Source organism: Callionymus lyra, chromosome 6, assembly GCF_982586985.1.
Source record: "Callionymus lyra chromosome 6, fCalLyr1.hap1.1, whole genome shotgun sequence".
In the NCBI taxonomy this organism is placed as follows: Eukaryota; Metazoa; Chordata; class Actinopteri; order Syngnathiformes; family Callionymidae; genus Callionymus; species Callionymus lyra.
In genome coordinates this window covers 924,035-938,186 of record NC_141823.1, presented here as the reverse complement: position 1 = coordinate 938,186, position 14,152 = coordinate 924,035, and the positions used below count along the sequence as shown (strand labels likewise).

The 14,152-nt window shown below is 43.3% G+C and overlaps 1 protein-coding gene across 1 annotated transcript in view; it reads right to left on the bottom strand.

Moving 5' to 3' along the window:
* The window catches only part of kif26ba (kinesin family member 26Ba), a 57,496-nt gene that overhangs the window by 18,020 nt on the left and 25,324 nt on the right, over positions 1-14,152 (bottom strand). Inside the window, exons 6-8 of the mRNA XM_087792986.1 lie at positions 12,941-13,132; positions 11,843-11,936; positions 11,220-11,362 (exon numbers count right to left, since the gene is read on the bottom strand). Coding sequence (XP_087649112.1) covers positions 11,220-11,362; positions 11,843-11,936; positions 12,941-13,132 — 429 coding nt within the window. The remainder of the gene's footprint in view (positions 1-11,219; positions 11,363-11,842; positions 11,937-12,940; positions 13,133-14,152) is intronic.

Genomic DNA, 14,152 nt, shown 5'->3' with positions numbered 1-14,152 from the left:
GATTGAGGAGGACCTTCATCTCCTCTCGGGTCAGACATGGACGTACGGGCAGATGTTACAGTCAGACATGGACGTACGGACAGATGTTACAGTCAGACATGGACGTACGGACAGATGTTACAGTCAGACATGGACGTACGGACAGATGTTACAGTCAGACATGGACGTACGGACAGATGTTACAGTCAGACATGGACGTACGGACAGATGTTACACTCAGACATGGACGTACGGACAGATGTTACAGTCAGACATGGACGTACGGGCAGATGTTACAGTCAGACATGGACGTACGGACAGATGTTACAGTCAGACATGGACGTACGGACAGATGTTACAGTCAGACATGGACGTACGGACAGATGTTACAGTCAGACATGGACGTACGGACAGATGTTACAGTCAGACATGGACGTACGGACAGATGTTACAGTCAGACATGGACGTACGGGCAGATGTTACAGTCAGACATGGACGTACGGGCAGATGTTACAGTCAGACATGGACGTACGGGCAGATGTTACAGTCAGACATGGACGTACGGGCAGATGTTACAGTCAGACATGGACGTACGGGCAGATGTTACAGTCAGACATGGACGTACGGACAGATGTTACAGTCAGACATGGACGTACGGACAGATGTTACAGTCAGACATGGACGTACGGACAGATGTTACAGTCAGACATGGACGTACGGACAGATGTTACAGTCAGACATGGACGTACGGACAGATGTTACAGTCAGACATGGACGTACGGACAGATGTTACAGTCAGACATGGACGTACGGACAGATGTTACAGTCAGACATGGACGTACGGGCAGATGTTACAGTCAGACATGGACGTACGGACAGATGTTACAGTCAGACATGGACGTACGGGCAGATGTTACAGTCAGACATGGACGTACGGGCAGATGTTACAGTCAGACATGGACGTACGGACAGATGTTACAGTCAGACATGGACGTACGGACAGATGTTACAGTCAGACATGGACGTACGGGCAGATGTTACAGTCAGACATGGACGTACGGACAGATGTTACAGTCAGACATGGACGTACGGACAGATGTTACAGTCAGACATGGACGTACGGACAGATGTTACAGTCAGACATGGACGTACGGACAGATGTTACAGTCAGACATGGACGTACGGACAGATGTTACAGTCAGACATGGACGTACGGACAGATGTTACAGTCAGACATGGACGTACGGACAGATGTTACAGTCAGACATGGACGTACGGACAGATGTTACAGTCAGACATGGACGTACGGACAGATGTTACAGTCAGACATGGACGTACGGACAGATGTTACAGTCAGACATGGACGTACGGACAGATGTTACAGTCAGACATGGACGTACGGACAGATGTTACAGTCAGACATGGACGTACGGGCAGATGTTACAGTCAGACATGGACGTACGGGCAGATGTTACAGTCAGACATGGACGTACGGACAGATGTTACAGTCAGACATGGACGTACGGACAGATGTTACAGTCAGACATGGACGTACGGACAGATGTTACAGTCAGACATGGACGTACGGACAGATGTTACAGTCAGACATGGACGTACGGACAGATGTTACAGTCAGACATGGACGTACGGACAGATGTTACAGTCAGACATGGACGTACGGACAGATGTTACAGTCAGACATGGACGTACGGACAGATGTTACAGTCAGACATGGACGTACGGGCAGATGTTACAGTCAGACATGGACGTACGGACAGATGTTACAGTCAGACATGGACGTACGGACAGATGTTACAGTCAGACATGGACGTACGGACAGATGTTACAGTCAGACATGGACGTACGGACAGATGTTACAGTCAGACATGGACGTACGGACAGATGTTACAGTCAGACATGGACGTACGGGCAGATGTTACAGTCAGACATGGACGTACGGGCAGATGTTACAGTCAGACATGGACGTACGGGCAGATGTTACAGTCAGACATGGACGTACGGACAGATGTTACAGTCAGACATGGACGTACGGGCAGATGTTACAGTCAGACATGGACGTACGGACAGATGTTACAGTCAGACATGGACGTACGGACAGATGTTACAGTCAGACATGGACGTACGGGCAGATGTTACAGTCAGACATGGACGTACGGACAGATGTTACAGTCAGACATGGACGTACGGACAGATGTTACAGTCAGACAGGCAGGACCACCGACGACATCTGACGACCAAGACGAGCTCCTTCATGGAGGATGCGATGGAAAACCGCCTGAGACAGTAGTGGACAGAGCTCAGGCCTGACGAGGTCTGAGAGCTTCCCTGGATGCTGTGGCTGCAGGTGCTCGAGCTTAAACTGATGCCAAACTCGAGCCTCTTGACGACAACATCGTCGACTGCTTGAAGAGACGTGACGTATCGTGGAAAAATGAATTAAAATCCAGCCTTAATAAAACTCGCATCTCATGGAGACTGGATGTCTCTACTCTGCACCCATTAACCAGCAGTATCCAGCCTCCCCTTCTACTGCCACAGCCCCGGCGGCTGAGCCACCTAATCCGGATGGAGTCTCCACACTTTGGAGAGTCAGTGGATGTCACTGATTTTATGGATCAATGTGAGAATCTTTTGACGCTCAGGCCATTGAGTGAGCGGGAACTTGTCGGGACACTCAACCCTGTCCTAAAGGGTCCTGCAGGTCGCTGGTGGCTAGTGGCCCGGAACAAAATCACGGACTGGGTCACCTTCAAAACTGCTTTCTTGGAAGCTTTCCTGCCAACCGACTACCAGGCAGAGATTGAGGAACAGCTGCGCTCAAAGGTCCAAATTCCTTCTCAGTGTCTCAGAGACTTTGCGTAGACCATCGAGCACTTTGTCTGAAATGGAGACGGAGATGCCAGAAGAGATTGTGTGCAGGATCCTAAACCCTGTAACCCAGAGTTGGCTCATAGAACGAGATCAGAGTGTAGTGTGTAAGTGTGTAAGTGTGTAGTGTGTAAGTGTGTAGTGTGTAAGTGTGTAAGTGTGTAGTGTGTAGTGTGTAAGTGTGTAGTGTGTAGTGTGTAAGTGTGTAAGTGTGTAGTGTGTAGTGTGTAAGAGTGTAAGTGTGTTAGTGTGTAGTGTGTAAGTGTGTAAGTGTTTAGTGTGTAAGTGTGTAGTGTGTAAGTGTGTAGTGTGTAGTGTGTAAGTGTGTAAGTGTGTAGTGTGTAAGTGTGTAGTGTGTAAGTGTGTAAGTGTGTAAGTGTGTAGTGTGTAAGTGTGTAAGTGTGTAGTGTGTAGTGTGTAAGAGTGTAAGTGTGTTAGTGTGTAGTGTGTAAGTGTGTAAGTGTTTAGTGTGTAAGTGTGTAAGTGTGTAGTGTGTAAGTGTGTAGTGTGTAAGTGTGTAGTGTGTAAGTGTGTAAGTGTGTAGTGTGTAAGTGTGTAAGTGTGTAGTGTGTAAGTGTGTAAGAGTGTAAGTGTGTAGTGTGTAAGTGTGTAGTGTGTAAGTGTGTAGTGTGTAAGTGTGTAAGTGTGTAAGAGTGTAAGTGTGTAGTGTGTAGTGTGTAAGTGTGTAAGTGTGTAGTGTGTAAGTGTGTAAGTGTGTAGTGTGTAGTGTGTAGTGTGTAAGTGTGTAGTGTGTAGTGTGTAGTGTGTAAGTGTTTAGTGTGTAAGTGTGTAGTGTGTAAGTGTGTAAGTGTGTAGTGTGTAGTGTGTAAGTGTGTAAGTGTGTAGTGTGTAAGTGTGTAGTGTGTAAGTGTGTAAGTGTGTAAGTGTGTAGTGTGTAAGTGTGTAAGTGTGTAGTGTGTAAGTGTGTAGTGTGTAGTGTGTAAGAGTGTAAGTGTGTTAGTGTGTAGTGTGTAAGTGTTTAGTGTGTAAGTGTGTAAGTGTGTAGTGTGTAAGTGTGTAGTGTGTAAGTGTGTAGTGTGTAAGTGTGTAAGAGTGTAAGTGTGTAAGTGTGTAAGTGTGTAGTGTGTAAGTGTGTAGTGTGTAGTGTGTAAGTGTGTAAGTGTGTAGTGTGTAAGTGTGTAAGTGTGTAAGAGTGTAAGTGTGTAAGTGTGTAGTGTGTAAGTGTGTAAGTGTGTAGTGTGTAGTGTGTAAGAGTGTAAGTGTGTTAGTGTGTAGTGTGTAAGTGTGTAAGTGTTTAGTGTGTAAGTGTGTAGTGTGTAAGTGTGTAAGTGTGTAGTGTGTAGTGTGTAGTGTGTAAGTGTGTAAGTGTGTAGTGTGTAAGTGTGTAGTGTGTAAGTGTGTAAGTGTGTAAGTGTGTAGTGTGTAAGTGTGTAGTGTGTAGTGTGTAAGTGTGTAAGTGTGTAGTGTGTAGTGTGTAAGTGTGTAAGTGTGTAGTGTGTAGTGTGTAAGTGTGTAGTGTGTAGTGTGTAGTGTGTAAGTGTGTAGTGTGTAGTGTGTAAGAGTGTAAGTGTGTTAGTGTGTAGTGTGTAAGTGTGTAAGTGTTTAGTGTGTAAGTGTGTAGTGTGTAAGTGTGTAGTGTGTAGTGTGTAAGTGTGTAAGTGTGTAGTGTGTAAGTGTGTAGTGTGTAAGTGTGTAAGTGTGTAGTGTGTAAGTGTGTAAGTGTGTAGTGTGTAAGTGTGTAGTGTGTAAGAGTGTAAGTGTGTTAGTGTGTAGTGTGTAAGTGTTTAGTGTGTAAGTGTGTAAGTGTGTAGTGTGTAAGTGTGTAGTGTGTAAGTGTGTAGTGTGTAAGTCTGTAAGAGTGTAAGTGTGTAAGTGTGTAAGTGTGTAGTGTGTAAGTGTGTAGTGTGTAAGTGTGTAGTGTGTAAGTGTGTAAGTGTGTAAGAGTGTAAGTGTGTAAGTGTGTAGTGTGTAAGTGTGTAGTGTGTAAGTGTGTAGTGTGTAAGTGTGTAAGTGTGTAAGAGTGTAAGTGTGTAGTGTGTAAGTGTGTAAGAGTGTAGTGTGTAAGTGTGTAGTGTGTAAGTGTGTAGTGTGTAGTGTGTAAGTGTGTAAGTGTGTAAGTGTGTAGTGTGTAAGTGTGTAAGTGTGTAGTGTGTAAGCCTCTGGAGCTCAGTTGGATCAACAGAGCAGTAGAGCTGGATGTCATCAGCAAACATGTGATAAGAAACATCTGGAAATCTCTGAATGATTTTACCGAGGGGAATCAAGTACAGCAAAAACAATAAAGGACCCAGAACAGAACCTTGAGGGACTCCACACAACAGATCTGCCGATTCAGACCTCATTTGATTGGCAGATACACTAAAACTGCGCCCAGAAAGGTAAGATGAGAACCATTCTAACACAGACCCAGACAGTCTTCATCCCTCAGTCTTCTCAGCAGGATCTGGTTCAACTGTGTCAAAGACTGAGGACAGATCCAAGAGAACCAGAACATCATGATGTCACTGGACACTTTCAGTAAGACTGTCTCCGTAGATGTTTACGGAAGCCAGACTGAAACTTCTCATGGATGTCGCTCTGATCCAGGAACAGCTGCTCAGACACAACCTTCTCCAAGATCTTGGACAAGAAAGGGAGCTTAGAAATAGGCCTGAAATTACTGAGATCAGTTGGGTCTAAGCCTGGTTTTTTGAGCAGAGGCTCCACAATGGCATGTTTAGATGCATTGGGAAAAAACCCTGTGGAAAGGGAGAGGTTCACCATATTGGTAACTCAGGGGTCAATTACATCAAATACTTTGATAAAAAGCCTACAAGGAAGGATGTCATCTGAGCAAGAGGAGGGTTTCATCTTGTTCACTAGTGATGAAATATCACCCAAAGATACAGCAGTGAAGGAGGACCAAGAGGAGGAGAGGGGCTCAGAGACAGTAGGGGTTCCAAACAAAGGGGGAGAGATTTTCTCTTTGATCAATTTAATTGTGTCAGTAAAAATCTCAACAATGCATTGCTGTCAGCTTCACAGAAGACAGGCGTGATTTGAGGAGCAGGAGACACGAGAGAATTAATCGTGTCAAACAAAACTTTGGGCTTTTTCCTATTTGCTGCTACCAGTTTTCTGATGTAATCAGATCTAGCAGTTTCCACCATCTCACTGTAAGAAGTCAACAGATCCCTGAGGTGAAGTCTGTGCACCTCAAGTTTAGTAGACTTCCAGAGACGCTCAGTCTTTCGACAAAGTCTCTTCAGACTCAGGAGATCTTCATTTGTCCAAGGGCAGCGTTTTTTCTGAATTTTCAAGTTCGATTTAACAGGTTTGATCCAGTATTTCAACACAATGATCAGTGAAACAGTGAATCAAACACGTTCAGTCATCAAAGGAAAGACGGTCAAACATAGCAGAAAAACTGTCTGCAGTATCGGCTGAGATGACACGCCTCTGAGACCTAACTTTCAAAGGCTTAGGTTCAGGGATGAAGTCCAGGTTAAGCAGAGAATGATCACTCAGATGGACATCATGTACAGATACATTAGAAATGTTCAGGCCAAGAGTAAAAACTAAGTCTAAAATGTGGCCTTTTTGATGAGTGGGTTCAGAAACATGTTGCTCAAAATTAAAGGCTTCAGTTAAAGTTCAAAGTTCTTTAGCAGAACAAGATGTGACGTCATCAACATGAAGATTAAAGTCTCCAAGAATAAGAACAGATTCCATCTGAATAATGGAAGATAAGAAGTCACTAAAGTCTTTCAAGAACACTGCAGGACCAGGCGGACGGTAGATTGACACACAATAGAAAGGTCTTGTAGATCAAGATCATCTGAGACTCAAAAGAAGTGAATTCCTGTGTCTGAATCACTTTGCAAGAACAACTCTCCCTAAAAACTGTAGCAAGACCTCCTCCACGACCAGAGAGGCGAGGCTTCCCCAGGACAGCGCTCCCTACTGGACAGAGTTGGTTCAGATGAATAAACTCTTCCTCTCTCTGCCAAGTCTCAGAAAGACATAATAAATCCAAATGAACTCTTGTGAAAAGATCATTAAGAATAAAGGATTTATTAGTAATGGAGCGAACATTAAGAAGTCATTCAGCACCGATGACGTCACTGACAGCAGAGCGGGATCTTTTGAAGCGAACATGTCACGTGACTGACAGCTGTCACTGAAGTTCAACTCCGTAGTAAAAGCCGAATTAAAGAGAGGAAATGAACAAATCTTACCACCTTTCGTTGAGGTCTGGACAGACGGCAGCGCTGATGTGTCGTCATGCTCTTCAGCGAGAGGAATGTCGATCAAACATCGATGACGTTCGATGACGTCAGAGTTGTTCCGAGCGATCGCAACTGCACGTCTCATCCTGACCTGAACTCCAGACCGACTCCATCGCTTGTGGAAATCGCCCGAGAGATCAAACGATATTCCACAGAGTCGAGTCGATGAGAAGCAGAGCCGGAAACATATTCACCGGACGTTGATAACGGTCGCGGTTATAATCCTCCATCGACTCTCTGATGTTGAGAAGAGCATCACGATCATAGATCCGAGATGCTTGAGACATATCTTTAGTGATAAGAGCATAAAATCCGGACAAGTAGTCGTTAAAACGACTGTTTTGGGCAATTATTGCAGGAGCTCACGTTCAAGCAGCCAACGTAAGTGTGTAAGTGTGTAGGTGTGTAAGTGTGTAAGTGTGTAGTGTGTAGTGTGTAAGTGTGTAAGTGTGTAGTGTGTAAGTGTGTAAGTGTGTAAGTGTGTAGGTGTGTAAGTGTGTAAGTGTGTAGTGTGTAGTGTGTAAGTGTGTAAGTGTGTAGTGTGTAAGTGTGTAAGTGTGTAGTGTGTAGTGTGTAAGTGTGTAAGTGTGTAAGTGTGTAGTGTGTAAGTGTGTAAGTGTGTAGTGTGTAAGTGTGTAGTGTGTAGTGTGTAAGTGTGTAGTGTGTAAGTGTGTAAGTGTGTAGTGTGTAAGTGTGTAGTGTGTAAGTGTGTAGTGTGTAAGTGTGTAAGTGTGTAAGTGTGTAAGTGTGTAGTGTGTAAGTGTGTAAGTGTGTAAGTGTGTAAGTGTGTAAGTGTGTAGTGTGTAAGTGTGTAAGTGTGTAGTGTGTAGTGTGTAAGTGTGTAAGTGTGTAGTGTGTAAGTGTGTAGTGTGTAAGTGTGTAGTGTGTAAGTGTGTAGTGTGTAAGTGTGTAAGTGTGTAGTGTGTAAGTGTGTAGTGTGTAGTGTGTAAGTGTGTAGTGTGTAAGTGTGTAAGTGTGTAGTGTGTAAGTGTGTAGTGTGTAAGTGTGTAAGTGTGTAGTGTGTAAGTGTGTAAGTGTGTAGTGTGTAAGTGTGTAAGTGTGTAGTGTGTAAGTGTGTAAGTGTGTAGTGTGTAAGTGTGTAGTGTGTAGTGTGTAAGTGTGTAAGTGTGTAGTGTGTAAGTGTGTAAGTGTGTAAGTGTGTAGGTGTGTAAGTGTGTAAGTGTGTAGTGTGCAGTGTGTAAGTGTGTAAGTGTGTAGTGTGTAAGTGTGTAAGTGTGTAGTGTGTAGTGTGTAAGTGTGTAAGTGTGTAAGTGTGTAGTGTGTAAGTGTGTAAGTGTGTAAGTGTGTAGTGTGTAAGTGTGTAGTGTGTAGTGTGTAAGTGTGTAGTGTGTAAGTGTGTAAGTGTGTAGTGTGTAAGTGTGTAGTGTGTAAGTGTGTAGTGTGTAAGTGTGTAAGTGTGTAAGTGTGTAGTGTGTAAGTGTGTAAGTGTGTAAGTGTGTAAGTGTGTAAGTGTGTAGTGTGTAAGTGTGTAAGTGTGTAGTGTGTAGTGTGTAAGTGTGTAAGTGTGTAAGTGTGTAGTGTGTAAGTGTGTAGTGTGTAAGTGTGTAGTGTGTAAGTGTGTAGTGTGTAAGTGTGTAAGTGTGTAGTGTGTAAGTGTGTAGTGTGTAGTGTGTAAGTGTGTAGTGTGTAAGTGTGTAAGTGTGTAGTGTGTAAGTGTGTAGTGTGTAAGTGTGTAAGTGTGTAGTGTGTAAGTGTGTAAGTGTGTAGTGTGTAAGTGTGTAAGTGTGTAGTGTGTAAGTGTGTAAGTGTGTAGTGTGTAAGTGTGTAGTGTGTAAGTGTGTAAGTGTGTAAGTGTGTAGTGTGTAAGTGTGTAGTGTGTAAGTGTGTAGTGTGTAAGTGTGTAAGTGTGTAGTGTGTAGTGTGTAAGTGTGTAAGTGTGTAGTGTGTAAGTGTGTAGTGTGTAAGTGTGTAGTGTGTAAGTGTGTAAGTGTGTAGTGTGTAAGTGTGTAGTGTGTAAGTGTGTAAGTGTGTAAGTGTGTAAGTGTGTAGTGTGTAAGTGTGTAAGTGTGTAAGTGTGTAAGTGTGTAGGTGTGTAAGTGTGTAAGTGTGTAAGTGTGTAAGTGTGTAAGTGTGTAGTGTGTAAGTGTGTAAGTGTGTAGTGTGTAAGTGTGTAAGTGTGTAAGTGTGTAGTGTGTAAGTGTGTAAGTGTGTAGTGTGTAAGTGTGTAGTGTGTAAGTGTGTAAGTGTGTAAGTGTGTAGTGTGTAAGTGTGTAGTGTGTAAGTGTGTAAGTGTGTAGTGTGTAAGTGTGTAAGTGTGTAGTGTGTAAGTGTGTAAGTGTGTAGTGTGTAAGTGTGTAAGTGTGTAAGTGTGTAGTGTGTAAGTGTGTAAGTGTGTAGTGTGTAAGTGTGTAGTGTGTAAGTGTGTAAGTGTGTAAGTGTGTAGTGTGTAAGTGTGTAGTGTGTAAGTGTGTAAGTGTGTAGTGTGTAAGTGTGTAAGTGTGTAGTGTGTAAGTGTGTAAGTGTGTAGTGTGTAAGTGTGTAAGTGTGTAAGTGTGTAGTGTGTAAGTGTGTAAGTGTGTAGTGTGTAAGTGTGTAGTGTGTAAGTGTGTAAGTGTGTAGTGTGTAAGTGTGTAAGTGTGTAGTGTGTAAGTGTGTAAGTGTGTAAGTGTGTAGTGTGTAAGTGTGTAGTGTGTAGTGTGTAAGTGTGTAGTGTGTAAGTGTGTAAGTGTGTAGTGTGTAGTGTGTAAGTGTGTAAGTGTGTAAGTGTGTAGTGTGTAAGTGTGTAGTGTGTAGTGTGTAAGTGTGTAGTGTGTAAGTGTGTAAGTGTGTAGTGTGTAGTGTGTAGTGTGTAAGTGTGTAAGTGTGTAAGTGTGTAAGTGTGTAGTGTGTAAGTGTGTAGGTGTGTAAGTGTGTAGTGTGTAAGTGTGTAGTGTGTAAGTGTGTAAGTGTGTAGTGTGTAAGTGTGTAGTGTGTAAGTGTGTAAGTGTGTAAGTGTGTAAGTGTGTAGTGTGTAAGTGTGTAGGTGTGTAAGTGTGTAAGTGTGTAAGTGTGTAAGTGTGTAGGTGTGTAAGTGTGTAAGTGTGTAAGTGTGTAAGTGTGTAGTGTGTAAGTGTGTAAGTGTGTAGTGTGTAAGTGTGTAAGTGTGTAAGTGTGTAGTGTGTAAGTGTGTAAGTGTGTAGTGTGTAAGTGTGTAGTGTGTAAGTGTGTAAGTGTGTAAGTGTGTAGTGTGTAAGTGTGTAGTGTGTAAGTGTGTAAGTGTGTAGTGTGTAAGTGTGTAAGTGTGTAGTGTGTAAGTGTGTAAGTGTGTAGTGTGTAAGTGTGTAAGTGTGTAAGTGTGTAGTGTGTAAGTGTGTAAGTGTGTAGTGTGTAAGTGTGTAGTGTGTAAGTGTGTAAGTGTGTAAGTGTGTAGTGTGTAAGTGTGTAGTGTGTAAGTGTGTAAGTGTGTAGTGTGTAAGTGTGTAAGTGTGTAGTGTGTAAGTGTGTAAGTGTGTAGTGTGTAAGTGTGTAAGTGTGTAAGTGTGTAGTGTGTAAGTGTGTAAGTGTGTAGTGTGTAAGTGTGTAGTGTGTAAGTGTGTAAGTGTGTAGTGTGTAAGTGTGTAAGTGTGTAGTGTGTAAGTGTGTAGTGTGTAAGTGTGTAGTGTGTAAGTGTGTAGTGTGTAAGTGTGTAGTGTGTAAGTGTGTAAGTGTGTAGTGTGTAAGTGTGTAAGTGTGTAAGTGTGTAGTGTGTAAGTGTGTAAGTGTGTAGTGTGTAAGTGTGTAGTGTGTAAGTGTGTAAGTGTGTAAGTGTGTAGTGTGTAAGTGTGTAGTGTGTAAGTGTGTAAGTGTGTAGTGTGTAAGTGTGTAAGTGTGTAGTGTGTAAGTGTGTAAGTGTGTAGTGTGTAAGTGTGTAAGTGTGTAAGTGTGTAGTGTGTAAGTGTGTAAGTGTGTAGTGTGTAAGTGTGTAGTGTGTAAGTGTGTAAGTGTGTAGTGTGTAAGTGTGTAAGTGTGTAGTGTGTAAGTGTGTAAGTGTGTAAGTGTGTAGTGTGTAAGTGTGTAGTGTGTAGTGTGTAAGTGTGTAGTGTGTAAGTGTGTAAGTGTGTAGTGTGTAGTGTGTAAGTGTGTAGTGTGTAAGTGTGTAAGTGTGTAAGTGTGTAAGTGTGTAGTGTGTAAGTGTGTACTCACCTCCACTGCTGACACTCGCACAGAGAATCTCGCTCCAGTCTTGATCTTCCTCTCGTCGATGACTTTGAACAACCATGAGATACAACAAGGAATGATTCCCAGAGTCTGGAGAGAATCTTCACCGATCATAGTGAAGGATTTACCTGTTGGAGGAGAGAGTTGTGAGTCTGTGTGTGTACGTGTGTATATGTATATATGTGTGTGTGTGAGTCTGTGTGTGTACGTGTGTATATGTATATATGTGTGTGTGTGAGTCTGTGTGTGTACGTGTGTATATATATGTATATATGTGTGTGTGTGTGAGTCTGTGTGTGTACGTGTGTATATATATATGTACATATATGTGTGTGTGAGTCTGTGTGTGTACGTGTGTTAATATATATGTATATGTGTGTATGTGAGTCTGTGTGTGTACATGTGTATATATATGTATATATATTTATGTGTGTGTGTGTGAGTCTGTGTGTGTACGTGTGTTAATATATATATGTGTATACATGTGTGTATACATGTGTGACATGTATACACACATGTATACACACATGTATACACACATGTATACATGTGTGTATACATGTGTGTATACATGTGTGTATACTTGTGTACTTGTGTGTAGTTGTTACCCAGCTTAGAGTGTCCGAAACAGAAAACACAACCGTCGGCTCCGTTGACGACCGACTGAATGATCTCAGAAACTGTTCCTGCACAGACTTCAGCCTGAAACAGAGGTCAGAGGTCAACACCCTGCAGCCCTGGTGCACATGATTGACAGCTCTCATGATTGACAGCTCTCATGATTGACAGCTCTCGTGATTGACAGCTCACATGATTGACAGCTCTCATGATTGACAGCTCACATGATTGACAGCTCACATGATTGACAGCTCTCATGATTGACAGCTCTCATGATTGACAGCTCACATGATTGACAGCTCTCATGATTGACAGCTCTCATGATTGACAGCTCTCATGATTGACAGCTCTCATGATTGACAGCTCTCATGATTGACAGCTCACATGATTGACAGCTCTCATGATTGACAGCTCTCATGATTGACAGCTCTCATGATTGACAGCTCACATGATTGACAGCTCTCATGATTGACAGCTCTCATGATTGACAGCTCTCATGATTGACAGCTCTCATGATTGACAGCTCACCTGATTGACAGCTCTCATGATTGACAGCTCTCATGATTGACAGCTCACATGATTGACAGCTCTCATGATTGACAGCTCTCATGATTGACAGCTCTCATGATTGACAGCTCACCTGATTGACAGCTCTCATGATTGACAGCTCTCATGATTGACAGCTCACATGATTGACAGCTCTCATGATTGACAGCTCTCATGATTGACAGCTCACCTGATTGACAGCTCTCATGATTGACAGCTCTCATGATTGACAGCTCTCATGATTGACAGCTCACCTGATTGACAGCTCTCATGATTGACAGCTCTCATGATTGACAGCTCACATGATTGACAGCTCTCATGATTGACAGCTCTCATGATTGACAGCTCTCATGATTGACAGCTCTCATGATTGACAGCTCACCTGATTGACAGCTCTCATGATTGACAGCTCTCATGATTGACAGCTCACATGATTGACAGCTCTCATGATTGACAGCTCTCATGATTGACAGCTCACATGATTGACAGCTCTCATGATTGACAGCTCTCATGATTGACAGCTCTCATGATTGACAGCTCACCTGAGACGCATCGGGAGGAAACGCGGCGTCGAAGCTGAACATCTTGGGCGGGGCTTGACTGGCTCCGCCCCTCTTGTGACTGCAGGCTGAAGGTTCCATGATGGTGACCTGTCGCTTCCTGCCGTCGACCTTCAGGAACGACCTTGACTCTTCACACTGAGACGCTGGACACACTCGCACCATGACCTTCACCTGAACACAACATTAACACACATGACCTTCACCTGAACACAACAGTAACACACCATGACCTTCACCTGAACACAACAGTAACACACATGACCTTCACCTGAACACAACATTAACACACATGACCTTCACCTGAACACAACAGTAACACACATCACCTTCACCTGAACACAACAGTAACACTCATGACCTTCACCTGAACACAACAGTAACACACCATGACCTTCACACACATGACCTTCACCTGAACACAACAGTAACACTCATGACCTTCACCTGAACACAACATTAACACACATGACCTTCACCTGAACACAACAGTAACACACATGACCTTCACCTGAACACAACAGTAACACACCATGACCTTCACCTGAACACAACAGTAACACTCATGACCTTCACCTGAACACAACAGTAACACACATGACCTTCACCTGAACACAACAGTAACACACATGACCTTCACCTGAACACAACAGTAACACTCATGACCTTCACCTGAACACAACAGTAATACACATGACCTTCACCTGAACACAACATTAACACACATGACCTTCACCTGAACACAACAGTAACACACATGACCTTTACCTGAACACAACATTAACACACATGACCTTCACCTGAACACAACAGTAACACACATGACCTTCACCTGAACACAACCGTAACACACACCATGACCTTCACCTGAACACAACAGTTACACACATGACCTTCACCTGAACACAACAGTAACACACATGACCTTCACCTGAACACAACAGTAACACTCATGACCTTCACCTGAACACAACATTAACACACATGACCTTCACCTGAACACAACATTAACACACATGACCTTCACCTGAACACAACAGTAACACACATGACCTTCACCTGAACACAACAGTAACACACATGACCTTCACCTGAACACAACATTAACACACATGACCTTCACCTGAACACAACAGTAACACACATGACCTTCACCTGAACACAACCGTAACACACACCATGACCTTCACCTGA